Raw genomic sequence first — 26,456 nt, forward strand, 5'->3', positions numbered from 1 at the left:
CAAGGCCTCCAGACCTTGTGGTACACACATGGAAGGAACCCCCCCCCCCCAATAAGAAAAAGATCCTGAAATACTTTTCCAGAGACTAATTTAGTGGCAAGTCGTACTGTGTTGTGTGGCTGTCAGTCAGCACAGAAGCAAGCATACTCACAAACACACTTCCTCCTATGTTCTGGGGCCCACCCTAGCGCGGAGCTCGGCCCAGACCTACCTGCAAAGTCCTTGACGTTTACGTCCGCGCCCTCACTGATGAGTTCCTTGATGCGCCGGGCATCACCTCGGATAGCTGCTCGGTGCAGGCGGGTCTCTCCGCGTTCATTTCTCTTGTTCACCTTATCTTTGGTTTTTGAGGCAGAGTTGGGGGTCCCCTTCTGACACACTGTAGACTGGGAAGGGTGCTTTGGTGTTGTGTCTACTGCAGGCCAAGGAGGAAACAGGCCGGGCGTTACAGAAGGCAGCTTTGTTCCATGGGAACCTCAAGACCCAACCATTTTCGTTATGGAAAGGGGATCCACACAGGACTACTGCCGAGTATAGCCACTCTCTCCCCATCCAAGGAACCAACCAGTGAAGTGCCCATGCTCACCCGGACTATTTGCAGACTCCTCAGCAGTCATCTGCATGAGCAGAGCCACCTGCTGACGCTCAGAGAGAGGGTATCCAGCTCGGATCCCAGACAGCCCCATGCCGAACAACAGCCCGGACTTCCGGGCAACAGGCTCCTTCTTGATCCTCTTCCGCTCGGGACCCTGCTTCTCTGTGTGGCAGGTGAGGGAGAAAGGGAGGGGAGACTTCATGCCCAATCCTCAAAGCATTAGTTACAGAGCCCTTCATTCCACCCAACGCTTACAGAGCAACAAGGAAGGCCTATGAGGGGAAGTGACCGTGCTGCGAGCACTGGCAGCACCCCACTCTGTGAGCAGTAGCTGTGAGACACACAGTGTAATACCCTGTTGTCAGCCCATCAGATAAGTCTCCGTCTCCATCAACCACTTGCTCCTACAGGCGCCACACACAAAGGCAGTAGGATGGTTCAACATCACTGGCCTGGCCCACATGGGACAGGTCACTATTATTAGTCGTGTCTGCAGTTAAACTCCTTCCCAGCCCTCCTCCAAACAAACAGTGCACATATAAAATGGCAGACACAGTTTAATATATGTAAATAAATCAAGGCCAACTTGTCAGTACTGTACCTTTCTTCTTGCTTCTAGGAACCTCCATTTCATGCCATGGTGCTTCGAGGACCGTACCAGCCTTGCAGTACCACAACATGGACTGAGCTGGAGGCATCTAAAGGCATCAACACAGAGCACTAACAAGAACGATGTAACAGCTCAGCTGTTCCATCTTAAACGCTCCTAACAGGCAGGTCCTGGGCGCCTCTGACCACTGACAAATGGCCTGCCAACCTCTACTGAAGGCCGTGCTGCTGCTCGTTAGAGGTGGGGTATGGAGAAAGACGCCCCCAGAGTCCTTGACCTGGGAACACAAAGGCTCTCACTTTGAATCCTGCCTCGCTGCACCTGTCTTGTGGGTGGAGCTCGGCTAAGAGGGATTCAAGGTTCCCCAGGCCACAGGGTACAAGTTACATAGCCTGGGGATGGTACCTGTAGGACTTGTCTTCCTTTCCAGTCAAGAAACCCTCTGCAGGAATGAACTGGCTTCTGAAAACAGTGTCTGCCTGCCTCTAGAGCAGGTGACAACTCTAAGAAAGCAGCCTATGTGACCACATGATGGAGACTTCCTCAGCTCTGTCAGTTCTTGTCCCTCTCTTCAGGCCCCAAACCTCCAACACCTTACTACCAAGTGTTCTGACAGACTGTTAGCTCTTTACAAGTATGTCAAGACTGCTTTCTTAAAAACTAAATTCATGACTTGGTGACTTAGAAGATTTTTAATGTTATAAGCCTGTAGGCGGTGACATGCGCCTGTTTAACAATTCATGGTAAAACTCCCCCAAAACACTTTAGGCCACAGCAGCTAGTTTTAAATAAGCCATGATATATAAATATGAGAAAATTAAAAAAATAATAATAATGAGAACAGAGTCTCAGAAGCCATGCCACTCTCAGAAAGACTACGCACAGTATGACACACTCCTGCCAATTACATTTGCTACTTACACTAACAATTCCAAGAGACAGCCAAGGGTCAGCTCTGCTTCTGTGCCGTTGTGGTTGGCACAGTGCGGGTTAGTGTGTCTTCATAGCATAGAGCACACTGTTTATTTTTATAAAGTTTGGCACTATAGTGAGTCTCCAACCCTGCCAACTAAGTTAGAGGTGGCATCTTTGTTTTGTTTGTTTAAAACAGTTTCATATAGCCCAGGCTGTAACGCCTACATCCTGCCTCTGCCCCCAAAAGGGCCAGCATTATACACACGCATGACATACTGACATGCTTGGTTTTTGTTTGAGACAGTGTCTTACCATGCAGCCCGGACTAACCTTGAATTCACTATGTAGGCCAGGCTAACTTTGAACTACAGAAATGGGCCTGCCTCTGCCTCCTGAGATTAAAGGCGTTTGCTACCATGCCAGGCCACATACTTGTTATTCTAAAGATAACAAAGGAACCTCATAGAAAGGTAGCAGACAGGCAGTCGGAGGCACATGGACTCTAGCAGTCATTCAGAGGCTCAAGGCTGAGCCACTACCTTGAGCAGCACACAAGACCTGCTTGCTCATCCTGCAGAACAGCTACTGCCGGGCTCGGGCTTGGGCTCAACCAGGGAGGACGTTACCTCCTCTTAAAGATGCTCAGGGACAGGCAACACCAAAAAACTCGCTCTGCTCCCCTCCCACTGAACAGCAACTTCTCACACAGCCGAACAGCTTAAACGTTATCTGAATAACGTTGTCTAAATGGGACTGGGTGGCAAGAGTTATGAAATGGGCTTCTCAAGTCTCTTCACTGCAACAACTGGCACGCACAACTGTCCGATTTCACTCCCCAGTCTCAAAGTCCGGCAAACCTGAGTGCTTAGCAGACTGAGGTACTCTATCAGGCTTCTGGGTAAAAGGAGGGCACCAGTCCAAAACCGTCTGAGCTGCCTGACATGGGCCTGTACCCCTCAAAGTGGGGTACAGAGATGCTAAAAAGAGGGTGACTCAGCTCCACACCCACTGTTACAGTTACATACTGTCTGCTACACCGCAAAGTAGACCACTGAGAGCTCCAAGGTGACACTCAGTCTATGGCACAGTTGAATGACTGGCAGGTAGGGTCACAGCTATACTGGAGCCCACAGCAGGGAGAGCTGTCAAACTGGATCCAACAGTCTCTAACCCTTTAAAACTGTGCTGTTTAGTTTTTGCTTTGGGTACAGCCCAAGGGCTGAGAACAGGAGAGGGATGGACACACAGAGACAGGGAATTTGCTGCACTCTGCTTTTCTGCAGGATCTTCCTCTGCACCCACACGTCTCATGCCAGATCTCTGAGGTAAGACAGTTGTGGTTTATCACTCAGCACCGCCCTTCACCTGGCACTGCTGGTGTGGCTTGCAGGAGGGTGGACACAGCTGCACTGGCAGCCTGTTCTGACGGCGTCCATGGAGGAAAGGCAGCAAGGACAGAGCATGCTTTCCCGGGAACAGATTCCTTGATCGAAAGGGCAACAGATCCAGCACCAGCTCCTGGCTGCTGGGGTGCCAGAGGCCTAGGACTCTGCCAGTGCTCTTCAATGATGTCTTTCTGCTCACAGTACAGCAAATGCTCACACCGATTCCTACTCTTCTCTGGCCTCAAACTCAGAAATCTGCCTGCCTCTGCCTCCTGAGTGCTGGGATTAAAGGTGTGCGCCACCACATCTGGCTTTTTTTTTAAAAAATATACACTGTAGCTGTCTCTAGACACACCAAGAGAAGGCATCAGATCTCATTACATGTGGTTGCTGGGAATTGAACTCAGGATCTCTGGAAGAGCAAGCAGTCAATGTTCTTAACTGCTGAGTCATCTCTCCAGCCCTGGCCACTGTATTTTTAATTTTACTGATAATTTTCATTTTACTAGTTTTCACTCTGTCCATATCAGAGTGGTGTTCTAAGGCTATCCCTTGCAGAACCTTTTGGAACAGCTTTGTCTCCTGTAGTCTGTAATCCTGACGAAGGAGTTCTGGCATCCAGGAACCTGGGTAATGGCCTTACTTTTGCTCTTCTTGGGGGCCAGAAACCTATGGTGCCGCCAGTGTCTATGGACGCAGAGACCCAGCCCTGCTAGAGGAAGAACAGGTTCCAGCCCTCTGAATTGTTTTAGGATCTACCAGCCAACCCTGCAGTCTTTAAACAGAGACTGCCTTTTATAGACAAAAGGTCCTAAAGACAGGCACTGTGCAGGGTCTGAGGCTAACTCCAGGGCCTGTCACCTGACTGAGACAATGCACTTGTGTTCACGTCACAGTGTGAGGTTGTTCTTGGTTGTTTCTAATTCTAGGGTTTTTTCAACAAGATCACTTTTTACAAGTACAGAAATTGTAACTCTTATGGGCCCTCAGAATCCAGAAGCGAGTATGGTCTTGATTCTGCTCTTGATTCATGGTGGTATTTTAAACAACAGTAAATTCCTTGCAGGTGCCAGTGAAACTCTCCAGGGACAGTTTCCCATCATTCCTACCAGGAACAAGTACAGTGAACGCCATAACAGATCCCAAACAACCCTTCCCAGTCAAACGTCTGACCGAGTCTTGGAATCTAGAGTAACTTAGCTACAGTATTTCTGGTCACCACGTCCCAATCCTAGCACGGCAGGTGGAGTTCAACAGAGTGCTCTTCTCAGCAGCTGAGCATGCAGCGCCCTCAGTGAGCAACAGTGGTGACTGCAAACTGCACTCCTGACTTACTGGTATCTTTTTGTTTTATTTTTAAGGCAGCCATAACTAAGAAAGCCTGTGCTGAGATGCATGACCCTCTCAGCTATGCACGGTGGCCTTCTAGACCTTGTTCCTCCTTCTGAGAAATGGACTGATCACCTGTAGCACGGCAGTGAGGCCAGACTCGAGAAAACAATGACTTGGCTTCTATGACCTCTGCAGGTCGTTTCCCAATTTCTAACTAAGGGGAACACTGGTTCTCACTGCACACTGCTCTCCCAGGACCGCATGAGTCCAGAAGAACACAAGTGATGTGAGCGTCTCAATCCAGACAACAGGCAGGCAGCACGATCCACAAGCTGCCCCTTACTCACTATGCAATGCATGCTAAAGATTGAAAAACACAGAAATAGAAATCCAGGCATGCACTGAGGCCTGGGAACAGAAGCCCCTCACAGATGAGGCAGGAGTAGCACAGGCAAGGGCTCACAGCCCTCAGTGTGGGGCTGGAGCACACTACCGGGCTCCTATACTCGCACGTCTGTCACTCCTCCTCTTGTCTTCCTTAAGACTCTGCTGTGCTCTAACCCCAAACACTTTTCACATTGGCCAATTTTGATGTCTCATTGCTATAAATGCTAAATAATAGTCCTGGAGCCTTCGTATCAAGTAGATATATTACTTTGTTCTGGTTTGCCCACCAGACCAACTGCCTCTGAATTATGGAAAATACACAATTTGAAACTGAAATCCTTTCCTTGCTAGTCCACAGTCTTCCTTGTGAAGAAAAAAATGGACAGGGCAAATGGCTGAGAAATATACCAGACCAACCACCAAGTCCATGAAGCATTTTATTTGGCTCTGGTTGTTCACAAGCAGTCACACTGTGGTTATTAGGCTAGTCTCAGGATGCCACGGGCAATCTGAAGGTTCTCCCCACCCTTTCCCTGCCACGCCCTAGCCTGTGAGTCAGTGACTTGGCAGACAGATGCACTCTGCTTTCTCACTTGCCATGGTCTAGCATCTGCCAATATGCAGCCCAGAGTTACACGATCTAGTGAGCAAGGGGACAGAAGAGCCTCATTAGCGTGTGTGTACATGTATACACACACACGTGCACATACACACGAACACACAGCCTCTTACACCAAGCATTCCGAGTCCCATATAGCCAATGGCAAGAGAATCCCTCAGTTTTTCCTCTCCCACAGAAGAACTGAGGGATCAAGCCCCAAGGAATGAACTCTTCGGTGGATGTCTAAGACTCATGAGTCGATCGATTGCTGTACAAACCCTGGAAAAGAGGCTTGCTCAAAGGCACAGCAATGGAAAAAAGTCTTAATTCTCTCCCTTCTTCCAAGGAAGCAGTGCTACTGGGAATAGTCCGTTTTGACTTCGTATGCAATGGGGCAGGTGGATTCTATGTGAGCCCTAGAAAGGTAGGTAGGGGTAATTTATAGATTTTTAAATTAGTGGAAAAATTTTCAACATAGAGGCCAAATTTTAAGCAAATCACGTAATTCCATAACGAAGGCTTTTTTTTTTTTTTTAAAAGTAGGCCTAGGTCATAGAATCTGCTTGCTTCCCACGCTCCAGGATCAAAAGGTGGTGATATCATCACACAGGCCACGGGAGAACTCTATCGTGAGACCAGACCGAGAGGGGGAGCCTTTCCTCACCAGGTGATGTGTGTGGTCAATACCAAAGACCTGGTCTAGAAGAGGCCCTGAGGGAGTGGGGATGGTCTTAGTCTGAGATGAGGGCACCGGCTCAGACAACCAGGTCTGTTATGTTCCAGTCTTGCCAGTGCCACAGGGGGTCAGGACATGCTCCTGGGCATCATGATAGCAGGCATGTTCCATCTTGAGGTCTATGTGAACACCTACAGCATCTAGCTGCGGCATAAGCATCACAACAATGATTATCAGCCTTGGGAGGGCAAGCTGACTCACAACAGACAAAACTGTACTGTTCTTGGCAGGATGCCCTCAGTCCTGACTAAGCACTGGGGAAGCCGCACCTCCAGTGGGCTGGGCCATTTGCAGCAAGGTCTGGGAAACAGGAAAAGTTTGTATGGTTTGGTCATTTAAGGCCAGCCAGCTTCTTGCCACTTGAGGGCACAGTAAAGTACGCTCACTATTTGCTACTAGGAACCCTGACTGGGGTGAGGGTGGGAGGGTACCCCTTGTGTTACTGGGATAGACTGCATTTGTCATCAAGGATGAGTGCTAAACTGTACATTATCAGCAGAGGGCGCTGGAGGGACACTGGAGGGTCAGGAAAGGATAAGCTGTTGGCCTAGGGCGCTGCAAGCATTTGTCTGTAAAAACCTTTCAAAGCTAGGAGGTGCCTTAGTATGACTGAGTCACAGACCTCCAGGGAGGTCTGGCAACCCTATCAAGATGACCAGAGAGGTCCTATCTTGGTCACTATTTCATCAAGTTAAAAATATCAGCACTTTTCCAGCTTCTAGAACTCTGAGCCAAAATAAACCTCTTTATTACACAGGGGGGAAATATCAATCCCACAATTCTTTGCTCACCCATTCTGATTATTCTCCATCCTGAATGAGGTGGTGGGGCCACTGCAGAAGCCCCTGCAGACAAGATGTTTGCCACCCAATCCATCATACCTCATTTGTAAGCCAGCACTGCATCTTTGGGTAGGAGAATAATACCCAGTACTACCTCAGGCATCCAGATCACCAATGTATAGAAGAGAAAGATTATAAATGTGTGTGTGTGTTTGTGTGTGTGCGCGCAGAACCCAACGGATGAAGACAAACCAATACTTCCAGTACTTAGGAGATGAATGCAAAAGGATCCAGAGGTGGCCAGCCTGAGAAAACTCAAAAACCCCATCTCCAGGTATAGAGATGCCTAAGGCTGGACGTCTTAAACAACACCAACAGTAGAGAGTTTGCACATGGGCTTTGGGTTCCATTTCCTAAATGAATGAAGGAATAGGAAATAGGTGGATTCGGTCTTCACTGGAGCTAACAGACCAGACTCACAAACGTTATAAAGTCAGCCGCTGATAGGACAGTAGACACAGGGCTGGCCACTCACCCGTCTCTATTTTTGTCTATAGTTCAGTCTTTCCTGAAAACACTACCTGCCAAAGCTGAGCCTGTGCCTGCCTCAGGTCAGGCGTGAACATCGGCAGTTCGATATTCACCAACAGCGAAGGCTGAAGGACAATCTAGAGTGCAGTGGTGCAGAGCCTCACAGAGGCCTCCACAGATGGACAGACTTCCCTCCACCACCAAACAGGAGTCAGAACACTCTCCTGAGCAACACAAGGACCGCCACTTGCCTTCGTAATCCCTACAAACACTGTTAAAACGCGCGTGCGCGCACACACACACACACACACAGACACACACACACACATTCAGGTTTGCTGAGGTCTTCTGGTTGTGTCCTGATGAGCTCACAGTACTGTGTTGTCCCTCCACTCCAGCACTATGGCAGAACAGAGGTGTAGGGAAGCCTGCTATCCACGTGTCCACCATAAGCACCCACACACTTCTGCTTTTCCTTACAAGTATCTGTGACAGAGGGTGCGACATCCATGTAAGTCTTTACAAACCTCCCACCCGGAGACATCAGCAGCCTCATCTCAATGTACTCAGTATCCCCGCCTCAGTGCTAGGAGATAAGAGACATAAAACCCAGTGCTTCACCCCAGGCTTCTCTGCTATTTGTGTTCTACTGCCCCAGAGGCCTTAAAAGGGGGGAGGAGAAAAGAGTGCGGTAAGAAATGACCAGTAGAGTGGAGTCCTGTCTGCATCATCAAATTCAGAAGGATATGCAAGCCAGTAGCAGACACCGGGGTTCTCCTTGAGCAGCCCAAGACAGAATCAGACTGGGAATATATACAATGAAAGGTGCTAACCCCAACCCGCATATGCTCCTGTTCTGCATTCTTAGGAAGACTGCACCAGCTGCCTCCATTTCAGGTTCTCCCTGGGTTCTGCCTGCCACAAATCCATGTGCCCTGGGAGCTGTGGGAAACCATCTTTGCTCTATATGAACTTCTGCATACCCAGGGTGTGGGAAGCCATCACCTAGAGGCCTGCTGTCTCTTGCCCTTACTGTTATAACTCTGGGTTGCACTGTACAGACTGGTGCAATAGCCTCAGCAAGACTCCTCCATGGATACAGTGTTAAACCCAGTCTGGTACCTGTGTCCGAGTCTTTCTGCTCTCCATTGGCCCCCACGGTGAAGGGCAGCTTCCGCTTGGTGGCTCGTTCTCTCACCTCCTTCCCTCCATCACTGCGGTCCAGCTTTGGAGTCTTGGTTAGAGAAACTTTATCTTTATCCTACAAAAGAGAGTGATGCTTTCAGTTATCATTTCCGGATTAAATCCTCAAGTCAAGTCATGACTTTATGTGCCAAAGAAAACAAACATTTTACTGGGGCGATTAACAGCCCCTCCTGTTCTAGGACACATGTGTTCCCAAGGACTAAAAGGCTTGACTGTGACTGCTCCTCCTCTAGCTAGGGTTGCTCTCTGCCTCATCCTCCTACCATGGGGACGGTACTGTTGATGAGGAGCACTGAACTCTCCCTACAAGTCAGAACTAAACTCCACAACAGAACTGCATAGAGTGCTGGCAGACTTTAAAGGTGCAAATCATATTGTCCAAGGGTTAAGGCCCTGAACAACCACAAACCCCCTGCCCACCAAGACTGGGTAAGTTGCAGCTTTGTTCTGATTCAGAACATGGGCCTACTGGCTGCTCCTGGTGATAGATACCCCCTGCTTGTACATTCTATTCCATCCCAGGCCTGAGATATTGTAAGGTGGCATGTCTGTAGGTAAGAGAAATGAGGGTCTCTCCCTTAGGGGTAATAACCTAAGTGTGTTTGTTTAAAGTGAAATGGAAGTTGCATGTGTGTCACTAAAAGTTTCACATTTTAAAAACATACATAAAAACTCGCAGCTCCTTGCCTAGCTAACTAAGCACAGCGTTGTAGTTCGGCTAAAATAGTGTACAAAGGCTCAGTGCTTCTGTACAGCCGAGGAGTGTGCTAGCAACAGGTGGCCATGATGATCCTCTGAAAGTGACATTGACGCCTCCACACAAACAAAACCTAGATAAAACCAGATGGGGGGGAGGAGCACACCAGCCTCTTTATCCAGAATACATTAGAGTTCAACGCAGAATGGATGAGTGCTTAAGCAGGCTGTGGTGTGTGCCTGCCTTTAATCCCAGTGCTTAGGAGGCACAAACAGGCAGATCTCTGAGTTCAAGGCCGGCCTGGACTACAAAACCGAGTTCCAGGGCAGTCAGGACTGTTCAGGACAAAGAAACCCTGTCTTGACTGCCACCCTTCCACCCCCAATACAAATATGTTCTTGAAAGTGAATGTAGACACAAAACTTTGTTCTGCAACTGGGAAAAGACAGCATGGTTCAAGCTCTCTCCACTGTAAAATGATAACTGAAGTGAGACCAACTGTAAACGCTACAGAATGACCACTTCATAAATTAGAATACCTTGAGCATTAAGTTAAGCCAAGCTTAATCAACACATGCCATAAAGACGGTCAAGGTGGAAACGCCATGATACCTAAGGCAGTCCTGGCCCCATGCACCTGTGCATTGAGCTGTGCACAGAGCAAAGCTTGCCTGAATCCACGATCTACAGAGAGCTGAGAGGAGAAACGAAGCTGTAACTCCCACCCACCAGGGACTCTGTAACGGCAAACAACTCTACCAGACACCAGCAACGCAGATGTGTGAACCAAGCAGCTCACCCTCCCCAAGATATTATCCTTGGAGACTCAATGTGGCACCGTCCTGTCCCCACCTTATAGTAAGTATTCCAATCAGAGAGCGCATAACTCCTCCAGCTGCAAAGCAACCCGAGTTTCAACAGGTTCCTTGAGTGTTCATGGAAACTCACGGATCAGTTCTTACCAAAGACCTGTAAGGACTTCAGTGGTAATATGCCAAATTTATATATCCCTAAAGACAATTTCCTGATGGATGCAGTTATTTAGGTCTTCCTAATAGCTCAGCAATTTTCACATCCTTTAACAAATAATTTGTTGAGATCTGTCTACCCCTTACTTTTGAGTGTGTCTCCAAGCCTAACAAAATTATTTTATCTTTAGTTCTGTGTGTATGCATGTGTGTGTGCGTGCACGTGTGGCTTTAATATGCAGGTGCTCTCAGAGGCCTTAAGAGAAAGCTGAATTCCCTGGAGATGTTTCTGTTTGAGAAATGGTCTTACTGTAGCTCCTACCAGAGGTGGGATTACAGATGTGTGTAATCATCACATCCAGCTATATATTTTAAATTTCAATCTGAAAAAAATCCCTGATTTTTCATTAATTACATTTAGAAGTAAATTTTATTTACATTTGACACCTTGCCCAAACCATTAATTCTTGTAGCTTTTGTGCAACTCGGTAGATATCCTGGAATAAAGTTTATTCTGCCTTTTCCAATCTCTTATGGCTTTTATTTTGCTATTGTGCTAGCCAACGCCTGCATAAAACTGCCAGACTTTGGGTGTCTTTCTGCTTTGTATCTGACCTTATATAGAATTCAGCCCTCATCATTAAATGATGGCACACAGGAATTTTTAATTGTTAAATTTGGTCAAAAGTTTTTGCTATGTCAACTGATGTCATAAACTTAGGGGAAGTTCTGTGACCTTGCATGTGACTATGGCGGGGGAAGTGGCTTAGTTTATTGTAGAATCATGTGTTCAGATTTCCAGCACCTATATAAAAAGCCAGGAGTAGCAGTATTCATTTATAATCCCTACATAGGAGGCTTGTTGGCCAGCTGGTCTAGACAGATTGGTGAGTCCAGGTTCAGTAAGAGACCAGGTTTCGAAAATGAAGCTTAAGATGAGATGTCTCACTGACAAACCCAACGGTCCCAGACTCATGTGGTAGGAGAGAACTTCTGCCCACAAACTGCCCTCTGACGTAACTGAGAAAGAATGTGCACGGGAACCTCCCGCAATCAAAGACTTCCACATGCTTGAGAAAGAACACGTGTGAGCCCTGTCTTCAATCAATCAATTGGTCAAAATAAATTGGAACGCAAGAGACAGACATGTTAACAGTTTTTCTGGCCTCCACACACACTTGTGCACGGAAATTAATAATAATAAACTAATGTAAAAAAAGTTACACAATAGTTAGAAGGAAACTAGAGCAACCTCAACAGGAGCCAGAGTGGCACTGTGGAATTTAACCCACCAGGAAGGCCTTACGTAGCCATTTTCTAGGTAGTAGGAATATTTTATATACTTATTATTAAAAATCAATGTAATATTACATTATTAAACATTAAATTAAAATCAGGAAGTTGAATATAGGGAATGAGGGCCAGCCGGGGAACTTGTGTTTGAGGATCCTCTACACTCAAGAATGCTCTGTTTTATAGTCATGCTGTGTGTTACTGTTGGAGACATGGGGACTGAACAGGAAATGGTAACACCCAAGGAGCTGTGAAGCTAAGAATGCTAATGAGCAGCAAGTGTCAGAGGGGGTGCTTCAGGCGCTGACTTTTGTGAATCGGGGTAGGAGCCGCACACTGGAGAAGCCATCGAGGTTCCAGTGGTTTTCTACCCTTGGCAGCCCCAGCAACAGTTCTGGGATAGAAACCCTGCACAGCCATGCTAGACTCTTCTCTCCTGCTCTAGCAAAGGGAAGGAATGAACAGAAAGCCCAGAGGACAATAATCACAATCTAGACATCAGCCTCTCTGCCACTGCCATCACTAAATCCTGTGTGGTGCCCTGAGTTAAGCTGACACCTAGCTATGGATGGGGGAGAGTGAATCAGGCTCCATGTTCATCTTTCTAGCATCCTGCTCTTGGCCACAGCCTCCTGTACCTCCTGTCTGTCGGGGGTAGTCTACATTTCATACACAGACCTCAAGAACACTCCCGGAAAAAAAAAAATCACAGGATCCAACAGCCTGACTGTAGCTATTGCCCTGTTGGTGGCACTCGCACAGCCGCCTCTTAAGGTAGGCTTCAACCCCAGGGAGAAGCCATCAGATTCAGTTAAGGGGTGAATTTGTGTTTGTCCTGGAGAAACATTGGATGCTCTGGTACTGTAAAGAGCCAATAGGTATTATGGCATACAGGGTACACATGGTTTGCAAATTAGGGGATGTGCTATCCTTCCTCGAGGAGCCTAATTAGGCAGAGGCAGGTGCCCACCCTTAGAGCCGCCTCCTGATTAGCAGTCTGCATGAGGGAAGCCCGCGGTCTAGAATACCCTCTGAGAAGCCCAGAAGAGGCTGCTTCTGAGAGAGGCTTCTGATGAAACAGAGTGCCATCTGTCACAGGAGAGTGAGCCTGAGCCCGAACTGGATGACAGATCTCACTTCCTGCTGAGGGGCCTTAGAGAGCACAGCAGCCATTTAGCTCTGTGAACAGAGCATGACCATAGAAGTAGGAGATTTGCTGGTCTCTACTAAGGCTATCTCAGTATACAGTATATAGATGTTCCAGACATTTTTGGCACTTTCTTCTCTACATGTCAGCTTGTGTCACTAACGGGTCTGTAGCAAGATATGTGACAGAAGAGTATGTCACATAGTGTATGATTCATTTGGGAGAAAAAAATTTAAAAATATGTTGCTTTTGATAACATGTGCCTTATGTGAGGAAGTAAGTTCACATTGTATACCCAGAGCCAGTCAGTGTCTGTCACTAGCAGGCCCTCCTTCATGAACTTTTACCCAACATTGCCACCTGGGATCCTCTGTAGTCTCTGAAGAATAGACAACTAAGGACTCCATCTTGGACTGCTTTCTACAGAGTGACCAGATAAGCTAGGAAAGATCCACCACTGCCAAGCACTGCAGCGTCACACAGCAATTTCACGGTCCTGTCAAGCTCCAGAAAAGGCCAGATTTAAGCAAGCAATCAAACAAACCCAAATTAAGTCAGGGGTACCTTGCTGGAACACACACACACACACCTTAAATCAAATTCATGTACACCACACACAGTTAGTACATAGCCCAGGTCCTGTGGTCTCAGGAATAACTCAGCTCATTACGACTTATGTCTTCTCCAGAGTTACCAACAACCCTAACCAACCCGAAACATGCCCATGTTCCTGGACCTGGAACACCAGGAATGTCAGGAATGAGGGTGTTGCTAGGAGGCTGATATAACCCAACCTCTAGAGCTTTCATCATGGCTCACTGTAGCCTGCTACTCTCTAGAGACCAGCCTGTCTCCTGGATCCCTACTTAAAACTTTCTTGCCCTTTTACCCATTCCTGTCAAGCCATGTGACATACACCTGAAAGGCACCGCTTCTTTCATGACAACTTCTGGGACCCACACTGAAGAACTAATTCTGGGAAGAGCTTGTTCAGCTTTGTCAGTGTAGCCAAACGGCAGGACCTTCTCTCCCATCCCCCACCCCTCCCTCCCTCTCTCTCTGGGAGTTGGAGCTCTCTGGAGAATTCTTTAACAGACAAGAGCAGCAGTCAGCCAGGATGGAGAGCATCTAAACTGAAGTCTGGGAAGGCAGTGAGGAAAACTCCGGGGACGGAGGGGGAGACTTGGGTAGTTAAGTGCAAGATGCTCCACACTGTCACACAGCTGGGGGAAAGAGTAGGCAGGAGCTGCACTAAGACAGGAATGGCTGTGTCTGAGCAAGGCTCCAACACAAGGCAGCGGGAGTAGGGTGCTTCTCTGACCTGAATGCCCACAGACTCAGCAGGATGTGATGCTTCTGAAGCCAGCCTAGTGAGAGTCTTTTTTTTTAAAGTCTAGGAAACGACAGTGCAGCCTTTCCCCTTGTTCCTGCTCTATAACTACCTGACTTTGTTGCATGGAAACTTCTATGAATATACCTGAAAACCATGCCTTTGCATCTATTCACTGTGAAACTGTCCCCAAAAGTAAGTTCATGCTACACGGATATCCAAGGGTCCCAGAGGCCCCTCTGTCTGTTCTCTTTAAACAGCAGCTACGTATGTCATGTCCACAGACCACTTCACGGTGAACCGAATGAGCAGAGTCTGCATGTATAGCACAGCACTTGCTAGTGATTGCAGGGGGAGTATTAGCAACATGCAGAAAGAATCAAAATGAAGGCTCACTGACAGCAAACCAGAGCTGGGATCCTCTCACAGACACAGCCTAACAGGTGTCAAGACAATCAGGAGGACTGACCAGAAATGACAGCAATAAAACTTGAGGAAAACCACCTTATAAAAACATGAGGTCAAACCGGGGTGGTGGTGGTGGTGGTGGTGGTGGTGGTGGTGGTGGTGGCGGTGCCGCACACCTTTAATCCCAGCACTTGGAAAGCAGAGGCAGGCGGATTTCTGAGTTCGAGGCTAGCCTGGTCTACAGAGTGAGTTCCAGGACAGCCAGGGCAACACAGAGAAACCCTGTCTCGAAAATCCAAAACCAAACAAAACAACAACAAACAAACATGAGATCGGTTCTGAGGGTGTGTCAGACTTCATCTCACTGGCTCAGATGCTGTTATACCACAGCAAGAAACCCAGTCCCAGCACAACTCATGGGCTTGGAAATAGTCATGCAAACATAAACAAGCAACTAAACTCATATTTTAAGGCAAAGCCTTACTCTGATCTGTCCAGTTCTAACTTCTTGACTTTGGAATCTTTCCTTTAGGCCAGGAAGTTCTGTACCCCAGAATCTGATGTCAACAGCACTGACTAACTATGGCAATTTAGAGTTACATTATATAATCTTATTATTCTTTTATTCTGCTTTGCCACCACCACCCAAATCTATTATTGTTTTGAATTAACAGCATTTGAAAGCAAATGTCTAAGCAGTATTTTACAGTCAGTATAACTGTGACACACAGTTAACTGTCTTTCATTGAAAACATGACACTATATCTTAGGGTTCTGAGGACACAGAAGGGTGAATTTTATATACAAGTCTATGACAAACTTAATTAAGTAGGGCCTGTTCAGTGAATGAATGGATCCTTGCATACCCAATCACAAGCGAACTGGACACTCCTGGTAGCAAAGGCCTCACAAAGCCAGCCAAGGTCAGAATAATGATCTGGCTCTGTAAGTACAAGGTGTAAGCACCGTCTTTAGATCTCACCCTGATCTTAATGACCCAGGAGAGGCAAGGGGAGGTTAGGGCAAGCTCAGGTTACCTTTTTCCCAGTTTGTTTCTCCACCATGTCGTTGCTGAGAGCAAAGTCTTCTTGCTGTGGTGTTTTAGAACACCCACCCTTGGGCATCGTTCTCCTCCCCCTACTTGATCTTCATTTATGCTGCTATTGCTTCATCATCAACTGTCTGTTTCAAAAGAAAAGATAGAGAAGGTTAAAGCCATTGTACCCAAAACATAAAACCTGCCCAACTTCATAGGGAACCACACAGACTGACCAACCAAGATGTGCAGTTGCTTGGACCTGAGGTCAATAGCCTCATTCTGGGTAGGGGCTGAGCCAGGGAGAAGAAAGGAATGACCTGTGAGGATCCTCAAAGTCCATTCTGGGGACCAGCCACCAGTGCCCGATACCTGGACACATGACATAGACCCCCTCTAAATCACAACGGGATGGGTCTGAGGGGGCCTAGAACTCGGTTCTTCCTCTGCATAGAGTCATCCTCACAAGCAAGGTCAGGTGAATACCCAGAGCAGTGAATGAAATGTCCTGATCCTTTAATTCCAAGAGATCATATCACTTCCACCAGCTTAGCTTCTAACATTCACTCACCAACTTCAAAATTCTCTTGCTCTTCATACCCCTATGTAGAAAGTAGGGTGAGAAATACTCTACTTTAAATAGAGCAGTGAGTATCTGGTTAACTCTATAAAATTCCCTCATGAAACATGAGTGGTAGACACGGGTATATGATGACTATGAAGGAGTCCCTTGAGGATGTGCAGGCTGCTTCAGGACCCACTTCATGTCCATAGACCCAGATTCTTCATTTGGGCTCAAGGTTCTGACTTGTTTCTGAAAATACCTTAAGAGGCATGCTGCATTAACCGCATACTTTACAATCTAACTAATTTATTAACTTGACATCCTGAAAGGCTTGCTGGACAGAGACCTAATTGTAGAGATAGCCAAGAGCTTATGCAAGCCAACTACCATCTCATCATGCACAAGCCACAGACCCTGCCTTGCAACTAACTACTCAGGAGAGACAGACACCGAGCAGCCAGAGTCCCTCCTCAGAGGTTCTTCAAACCAGCTGATCCTGATTGTTCTGTCCTGCCTTCCTCCTCTGCTGGGCCTGGCAACCATCCAACGTGGAAGAGACCACTTTCTCTCTCGGGCTTCATTCTGGTTTTGTCTGTTCCATGCTTTGCCCTACCACAGGTTTCAGTTACTCTGACAGGAACGGGGAGGGGATGGAGAGGGAGAGCGAGAGAGGGAAATCGAGAGAACGAGGGAGTGCTATGTGGAAACTGAGGCAGGAGGATCATAAGTTCAAGGCCTGTCCCGACAGGGTAATAAAACCTTATGTCAAAATTAAAAAAGCAGCCGGGCATGGTGATGCACGCCTTTAATCCCAGCACTTGGGAGGCAGAGGCAGGGGGATTTCTAAGTTCGAGGCCAGCCTGGTCTACAAAGTGAGTTCCAGGACAGCCAGGGCTATACAGAGAAACCCTGTCTCAAAAAACCAAAAACTAAACTAAAATAAAATAAAAATAAAAAAATTTAAAAAGCAGTGTTTAACACAAAGTTTAAGTAGCATGTGAAAGTCCAAGTATTACAAAAACAACAGTAACACAATACAACAAAATAAAACCCTTTTCTCAGCCAGCCAAGGCACAAGCAGTGTTTTGGACGATCTTCCCTTATATAGTCAAAGCCCTTTCTGACTGACAGACACATGTGGGCCTACAGCCTCGTCCTAGCTCTCCCTGTCTTCACTCATGCTTGATCTACCGGTGTAGGAAGAACTGCTTCTAAACCTCAAGGCTCCGGGAACTGGAAAGATGGCTCAGTGGGGCAGAGCATGAGCTCTGCAAGTCTGAGGAGCTGCGTGTGAATCTCCAGCACCAGGTAAAAGTCAGGCTGTGCAAGCTGCCGCCCAGCATGAGGGACGGGATGGAGCTGTGAGACAGGAGACCCTGAGGGATCCCTGGCTACAAAGCCGAGCCAAAGATGTTGAGTGAGACGCCCTGTCTAAAGGCAACACAACAGTGAACAGTGCTGGGGCACCCCTGTCCTGCTTTAGCCTCCACATGCACAGCTGCACATTCACTCCTGTGCACCCCCCACCCACAAACTCTTTCGTACAACCCCATGATCTTATCTTACTTTTCTGTAATAAATGATAAACACTCCCAGGTAGTTTTCTCAGTGTTTAACTGGCCTAAGAGCATTATTTGGAGCAGGCAGGCAGGCAGGCGCTCTGGTCCTTGCCCAGAATAGCAACATTAAGGATGCTGAGGTAGGAGGAGACTCCCTTCTCTGGGGCCAGTATAAGGCCACATGGCAATGAGCCGGGGCTGAAGAGACTGCCCTACTTGTTTTTTTTGTTGCTGTGATAAACATTCTAATCAAAAGCAGCTTGGAGAGGAAAAGAGCTTTGTGGTGAGAATCTGGTTTTGTTAAAAACCAGGTTATGTTATGTATGTTTGTGTTTTAATCTAGGCGTGGGGTATGGGGCTGCTTCAAATTGTCCACAGCTAGGCTGCCTCCTGCTCTGGGCGGGGCGTGATATCGTCTGCATTCTGGGGACTCTGTGGAGGAGGCCATGGCTGTGGCCACTCCTTCTGCTGCTGCTTTCAGCATTTGCGGATATGTTGGTTGGAGATAGCCTGTCTGTGTAAACTGGACTTGCCCCAAGGAACCCAATGCCCCTAGTAGTCATGAAATAGTCTATGTCCCCTTCCCTCTAACCTTTCTCTCCTACTTAGTGCTGAGGGGTTGGAAGGGTGGTAGATAACAGAACCCAATAAAGTGGTCCAAACCCAGGCCAACAGCTTATTTCATCTCATACTTCACAGTCCATCATCGCGGGCTGCTAAGCAGACCTCAAGTGCAGAAACCAGGAAGGAACACTTCTTCCATGGCTTGCTTAACTTGCTTTCTTATATATAACCCAGGGGTGGCACTGCCCACAGTGGGCCAAGCCTTTCCACATTAAGCATTAGTCAAGACAATGGCCCCACAGACATGCCCACACCAATCTGATGGAGGCAATGCGACTCCTTTTCCCAAGTGACCCTCTCTCAAACAACAAAAACCCAATTTTACTTTGAAGTAAAAACGACGACAGGCCAGGCCATCCTGGAACAGGTGCCCCCATCCAAGTTACTACAGTGCCTGAGGCCAAGCATGGCACCTCTGTTCTCACATGCAGCTGTGGTTTCTCCATTCTGGCTGAGGCAGGCACAAAATCTCTGATCTTACTTGCAGCTATGGTTTCTCTACTCTGCATTTTTGACTATAAAAGTGAGATGTCTTGGTTTGGCCTGGTGGCCTTTAATCCTAGCACTTGGGAAGCAGAGGCAAGCAAGTCTCTGAGTTCAAGGCTAGTCAGATTTACAAAGCAAATCCAGGACAGCAGGCAGATCATTTTGAGATTGAGCCAGCTTGGGTTAAATAGTTTTGGTGAGATTTTTTGGTTGTCTCACTAAATAGCCAGGCTAACTTGGAATTCACTATGCAGAACAACTCATGGAGATCCGCCTGCCTCTGCCTCCTAAGTGATGGGATGAAAGGTGTGTGTCACCAGGCCCAGCACTCACTTAAGTGCTAAAGAACAAACCCGAGCTTAGCGAAGTTAGGCAGGTCCTCTACTACAGCTCCGCAGTAACAGCATCAGAGAACAGAGCAGCACCCCACCACCCCTGTCACCGATCCAGGCTGACAAGATGCAGCACAGGGCATCCTTCCATTCTGGCCCGTGAAAGGCAAAGACGCCCTCTGTCATCAGCCTACTATTGCAGTTACTTCCCCTGAAACAACGACAGAAACCACAAAACTGTACGTGGCTTTCTGACAGAAAAAGACCCCCTCACCCCCAACTAGTGGTTTGTGACAAAGTGAACAAAGCACAGCCCGTGGAAGTTCTCATGGGGCTGGGTACCCATGGGCACAAGACAGGGGAGGCTCTGGCCAAGCCCACTGTCTTGGAAGCAAGCCCAGACATAACGGGTCTAAATCCGGTACCCAGGACTATATCTACATCCACCATCAGCCAAGGATAGATAGATAGGCTGTCAGCCATTCTGAATACCTTATTCATAGGAGCTGCAGCCATACAAAAAAGCAGAGCTCTTCAGGGGCACACAAAGCCAGGGCAGAGTGCAGAAAACTCAGGGCATCAAACTCCAAAATGATGCTCATGCCTAGGAATCCCTGGGATCACAGACACAAGAGAAGAGCCATAAAAAAAGCAAGAAGTAGAAACAAGTCCACGTGCACAGTCTAGCAGTCAGTGAGAAGCTACAAAATTCATCAATTAACAACCGAGCCTGGCCGCGATGGTGTGCACATTTAATACCAGTGCTCCAGAGGCAGAAGCAGGAGGATCCCTCTGAGTTCGAAGCAAGTCCAGTCTACAGAACAAGTTTCAGGACAGTTAGGGCTACACATAGAACTGTCAACAACAAAATTAACAAATGATAGGAAAGCACCTGAGTATTGGAAAGTCACCCTCTAATACAGACAACAGAACATCAACAAATAGGACTGTCCGACTGGGCCTACAAAGGAGGAATGAGCCACAGCCAAAACACTTGCAGGAGCCAGGTTCTCTGTACAGGGAGACCCGATTACACTGGAATTCTCACAGACATGAGAAAAGTTAATAAGCTATTTTTACAGAATTGGGGGGTGGGGTGGGGGTGGGGGAGTCAAGACTGAAATGTTCAATATGCTACACAACCACAGAGACTTATCAATGAATAAACATTTTCATGAATGCAAAAACTACTGTGGGCCCCTGTCTCTATCTTTTTAAGTTTTACTAATATAGGTCCCCAGATTCTAGTAGCCCCAGGATCAGATCCAGCCTGATCCCTGTGTCTGCATGACACATTGTACATTCATGTATGAAGGGGAAGGATCAAGAGGTTATTATCTTGCAACACTGGGCTGGAGAGGCAGTTACGTGGTTAAGCGCACTTGCTGCTCTTGCAGGGAGACTAGGTTCAATTCTTAGCACCCATATGGTGGCTCACAATCATCTATAACTCATGTTGTAAGGGATCCCAGACGCTTTCTGACTTCTGCAGGTGCTAGGCACAAAAGGTATACACACATACATGTGGGCAAAACATTCACTCACACACACACACACACACACACACACACACACACACACACACACACACAAGCCTAATAAACGGTTTTTTTAATTGTGATATTTAAAAATTATTTGTAATTATGCTTTCAGAGCCATTTCATTTTCCTGAGCGCAGCTAACATCTCCATTTGCTTTCTTGTTACAGGATAAAACTGGGGGTCTCTAGCGTGCACTAAGCAGAGCTATCTCCTATCTCCATGGCCTCTGTCGGGCTGTCGTCATGGCAACTGCCATCAGGACCACTGTGCAGCCTCTCTGGCCTTTAGGAATCTGCTACAGCAGTTCTTACAGTTTTGACAATAGTCAAAATTTGACCATTTTACCTTTTCAGGGTCTGTGAGATTGACATCTTTTCTCCGTACTGTTAAGGTGCTCAGTGTGCTGTGCATCCCATGGTAGTGACAGTGTACTGGGAGATGAGGCTTTCACACTCACTTCTGGTTTTTCTGTTGCTATGGTATGTACTATGACTCAAGAGGACTCAGGAAAAGCAATCACCAAATGAAAGCACGACAAACTCAGGCAGGAGACAGTGGCTCTCAACCTTCCTGGTATGACCCTGTAAAACAGCTCCTCCTGCTGTGGTGACATCCAACCATAAAATTATTGGCATTGCTACTGCAGAACTGTAATTTTGCTATTGTTATGAGTTGTAATGTAAGTACTTTTGGAGATAGAGGTTTGTCAAAGGGGTTGAGACCCAAAGCCTGAGAATCACTCCCAGGGAGGACCATGGCTCTGACTTGCTCATAGCTTCTGCTTAATTGGCTTTCTGATGCAGTATAGGACATTCTGCCTAAAGACAGAACTGGTCACATCGGGGTGGGCAGTAATCAAATGTCCCACAGACATGCCTACAGGCCAATCTGATTAAAGCCCTTAGTCTTAAATACTCACTGAGAAACGGAGACATGCATGAAGCACCCCTGTTATACAGCACAGTGAATTCTGCATCAGGAAAAGCATCTCACTGTGAGCGGACAGTTGAACTGGATTCTTTTTCATGGAACTCAAGTTTTACTTAAAATTAGTAAGAAGTAGACATCTAGCAGTCACAGACATTCCTCGGTGACTTGAGGCTTGGTTCCTAGGTCCCTGCAGAGAGCAGATCCTTGGTGCTGCAGCGACAGCACAGTATCTGAAGAGCCTTGTCCCACTCTTCCTGCCACATCTGGATAACTCTGGTACCTAACAACACAGCCATGCTGTACAGTCGTTATGTGCTGTACAGTTGTTGTGTGCTCAGTGTCTGGCCCATTTTATTTTTATACTTTTTTTTCCTATACATGTGAAACCACAGACACAAAGAGTCAATAGTATTTTGTCAAAAGTAATAGGAGACAATTATTTCAATGAAAACGGATTGTAGTTGTTGCCAATAATAAACTCTGGAAACGTGGTCTTCTCTCTGCAAATGACAGTGTCTCCCAACTTAAAGGGACCATGCTGTGATTAAGGTAGAATCACAGTGGCTGTTTTTAACCACTGTAGAATAAGAAATCCGCACAACTCAGTGGACTAAAATCTTCAAGATAACCAAGCTCACAATGCTAACACTTTGCACACTGGGCAGGAGCAAACTTAAGAGGCTGAGTGTAGGCTTCACACCAGTCACTGCCAAGGAAGACATGGCAATCCTGTGAGCCTCATTACTGCTCTGTGTGTCTGTAATGAGCCAGGCTTTCTTCGTACCTCTAGCAAAACAGTTACATCAAAAGCAGGCCCTATCCACCCCAGCCAGCCAGAGACTACAGATGCAGAAAGCAATGCCACTTTTTCACTACAATTTTATTACTGATATTTTGTAAAGTAATTAATTTGAAAATAAAGATCCTTTACTATTCAAGTGTAATACTTTACTATCTTCAAGTAGACTAAATAATTTAATAGATCTCCCCATATAAACTAAGCTCTCTGGGGTCTCCCTGGCTGTGAGAAAGTAGTGAACATCAAGGAGCCTATAAAACAACCAAGTCTGGCTATCACCACCACCTAGGCCTCCAAAGAACTGCAAAACAGAAAGTGGTTTCACTTGAGAAGAAAACACGCATATAGAGTTTTTTTTTAACCTCCAAGGATGGCGGTGCATACCTATATTCCTAGCCTTTAGACAGTAGAGGGAAGGGAACAGCTGCAATTTGAGGAGACTTTTAAATTACAGAAATGACTATTCCTAAAATTAAAGAAAAAATAAGAACTTTGGAAAAATGATTAACCACAGTATGACGCTGGACATAACTAACCAAAATGAGGAAGACAGAAAAGAGAAAGAGCTAAGGCCATGCTAGTGCTCACACAGGACTAAGAAAGACTTTGAGAAGCTAGGGAAAGATGGCCCTAACCCTCTGTAGCAACAGCAAATTGAATACCTCCATGCAAATGGAACCTGGCTTCCACCTCACATCTCATACACAATCTATGCCAAACAAAGGAGAGAGAGAAACATCAAGAGTACAACTATATTAAGAGAGAACAATATCAAAAACAGTCTCCCCAACTTAAACTCTTTTAACTACTATATAAGGAATACCTACTAAATAAAATATGAAAATTCCGATCCAAAAGACTGTTCTGAGATCATTTTGAAAAATGGAAAATATTATTTTCTATACATGTAACTGACAAAAAAGCTCTTATGTGGAATATATGGAGTCCCCGAAAATCAGTAAAATAACAAGACCACATATAAACACGGCCAACACCAGCACTTGGGAGGCAGAGGCAGGTGGATTTCTGAGTTCGAGGCCAGCCTGGGCTACAGAGTGAGTTCCAGGACAGCCACGACTACACAGAGAAACCCTGTCTCGAAAAACCAAAAAAGAAATAAGAGCATAGCTGGAACTTCTCAATTTCACTAACAAGAGAATAAAAATGGAAATCAAGAAACAATGCTCAGTGGTCATCAAAGCTCCAAATGGAGTTCACCTTTCATCCCAGTGCTTGGGAGGCTGAGGCTGGCAGATCTCTGATTTGGGGACCAGTCTGGTCTACAGAGCAAGTTCTACGACACCAGAACTACATAATGAAACCCTGTTTTGAAACAAAACAATAATAAAAGGTCCAAACTGGTGCCATACTACCACAAAGTTATCAGAGAATACTAAACAGCAAGAAAACAAAGGAAATATGAAATTAATCTTGGAATGAAGTTGAGGAAAAAACCTACTGAGATGACTTCTGAACTAAGCCCAGTGTTTTAGGGGAATGGCAGCTGAGGCAGTGGTCTCGGACTGGGTTATAATGATTGCTAAAACAAAGGTTATGCACGTGTTTGGAGTGGAAAAATAAAAGGTTTTCACTTTATAGAACTGTGTTTCACTTAATTAGCAAACATGATAAAAAGCTGGCTAGCTGCATGAAACAACAGGAACTATGGAGTGCTGGAAGGTGGTGCACAGCATACTGGACGCCTGAGAGTAGAGGAACTGAGGGTACTGACCTGCAGCCAGACCTGCGCCCCCACCCCCACCCCCACCCCCGTGCCTGTGCTGGTTACCTTGTGTTTGTACTGGGAACCACAGTCACATGGAAACAATATGAGCCCAGTTCAAGACTGCATGACATTCAGTGAGTCAAACCTGTACAAAGCATGCAATGGGCCACTGTGACTGTGGAACAAAACAGGTACCTTTCACCCTTGATAAGACAGAAAGACAGCTCTGCAAAGAGCTGGGGAGGACTGGGGAATAAAAAGAAGAGCAGAAAGAATCTGAAAAGATTATGTGAAAAGACAGAAATACAGGCATGTGTGTTAAAGGTGTGATGCAATGACTAAAAATAGTAATCTCAGGAAAGCATGGAAAACAGACCAAGGGCAGTGAGTGAGTCAGCAGATAGCACTGGAGCAAGGAGCACCTGGAACTGAGAAGGGGACAGGCTGGAAGGAGGCAGTGGATCTGAAGCCCCACTACGCTGAAGGCAAAGGACAGACTGTCCTAAGGAAGACATCACTTCACAGCCACCCTTTAACTCACTGCCTACAAACACATCAACAAGGACATCAAGGTCGTGCGCAGGGGAAAACTCGGGCAGAACACTACTCCTGAGCACTATGGAATTCTGAGGACAGATGCACCATGGGGTAATGTCTCTAATACCAAGGGAAGCAGCAAATTGGGAAAGACAGGTGCGGTCCATAGTCTGAGTTACTCAGAGATGTGGAGGACTACTTCAGTAACAGGAAACCCAGACATAAGAGGGAAGCTCCCCACAGCCTGTCTCTGTAACCCATTTGCTATAGAACAAAAGCCACATAACAGTAAAATCCATACAGAAACTCACCTGACAAGAGTCAGTGTTCACGAAGAAACCCCCAGCAAAATAGCCCTAAGAGTAGCCTAGACTCTCTGTGGAACACTTTCAAGGACAACCACCACTGGTGAGAGCTAACTAGCTTCTTTCTGCAGTTGGTGAGGCAGCAGACATCCTCCTCCTCCATCTCCCCATCCCCTCCTCCATCGCACTGCCGAAGACAATACTACGCTGAACAGTATACACGAAGAACAATTAAAAAATACTATTTACAGACAACTCAACTGCCTGTGTAGAGAAAAAAATCACAACGAATCCATCAAAAAGTCCTGGAAATAACAGTTCAGCAGGACAGTAGGATACAAGTCCAAGGCAGAAAAATCCCACTGTTTCTACATACCTATCAGTACCAGGGGAGCAGAAAAAAAAGGGTCCAACCAAAATGAAAACACAAGATTTAAGTGCAGGAAGACTTTTTTGTCTGATTAGTTGGTTTTCTGGGGCAAGGTTTGCAATGTACCTTAGACTAGTGTCAAACCTACAATCTTTCTGCCTTGGTTTCACAAGTGCTGAAATTTAAAAAAAAAAAAAAAATGTAGCCGGGTGTGGTAGCGCACGCCTTTAATCCCAGCACTCGGGAGGCAGAGGCAGGAGAATTTCTGAGTTTGAGGCCAGCCTGGTCTACAGAGTGAGTTCCAGGACAGCCAGGGCTACACAGAGAAATCCTGTCTCAAAAAACAAAACAAAATAAAAAATGTAAAAGGAGAATCCTTTTCTCCGAGGAAAACTGGAGGTAAGGAAAATTCTTAATTAGATATGACACCCAAAGCAGAACCTAAAAAAAAAAAAAAAAAAAAAAAAAAGAAAATATGCTCACTGACATTTTCAACCTACTGCTCTATGGAATACTTGGTGTAAGGGTGAAAAGATAAAGTGTGAACAAGGCAGACCATGTCCAGAGCCAGGGTCAGAGAGCAGACCTGTAAGCACAGTGAAAAACAAAAAGTAAAAGCAATCCAGTGAGGGGATAGGAACACAGATGTGCTGGTTAGTTTAATTTCAACTTGACACCAGCTAGAGAGAACTTAAACTGAGAAAATGCCTCTATAAAATCCGG

General features: G+C 46.5%; 1 protein-coding gene and 1 long non-coding RNA gene across 3 annotated transcripts in view; one reads left to right on the top strand and one right to left on the bottom strand.

The window, feature by feature from the left end:
- The window catches only part of Ankrd11 (ankyrin repeat domain 11), a 150,327-nt gene that overhangs the window by 15,876 nt on the left and 107,995 nt on the right, over positions 1-26,456 (bottom strand). The window contains exons 3-7 of one of the 2 annotated variants that reach the window (XM_029480582.1): positions 15,961-16,105; positions 8,997-9,135; positions 1,197-1,293; positions 587-757; positions 212-415 (exon numbers count right to left, since the gene is read on the bottom strand). In XM_029480582.1, coding sequence (XP_029336442.1) covers positions 212-415; positions 587-757; positions 1,197-1,293; positions 8,997-9,023 — 499 coding nt within the window. In that variant the 5' untranslated portion in view covers positions 9,024-9,135; positions 15,961-16,105. The remainder of the gene's footprint in view (positions 1-211; positions 416-586; positions 758-1,196; positions 1,294-8,996; positions 9,136-15,960; positions 16,106-26,456) is intronic. The other variant, XM_021171028.2, reaches the window with a different exon arrangement.
- Positions 14,279-18,183, top strand: LOC110300758. The gene is made up of 3 exons (XR_002378621.2): positions 14,279-14,336; positions 14,578-14,710; positions 17,724-18,183. It is a non-coding gene; the product is annotated as an uncharacterized LOC110300758 (long non-coding RNA).

This window comes from Mus caroli, chromosome 8, assembly GCF_900094665.2.
Source record: "Mus caroli chromosome 8, CAROLI_EIJ_v1.1, whole genome shotgun sequence".
In the NCBI taxonomy this organism is placed as follows: domain Eukaryota; kingdom Metazoa; phylum Chordata; class Mammalia; order Rodentia; family Muridae; genus Mus; species Mus caroli.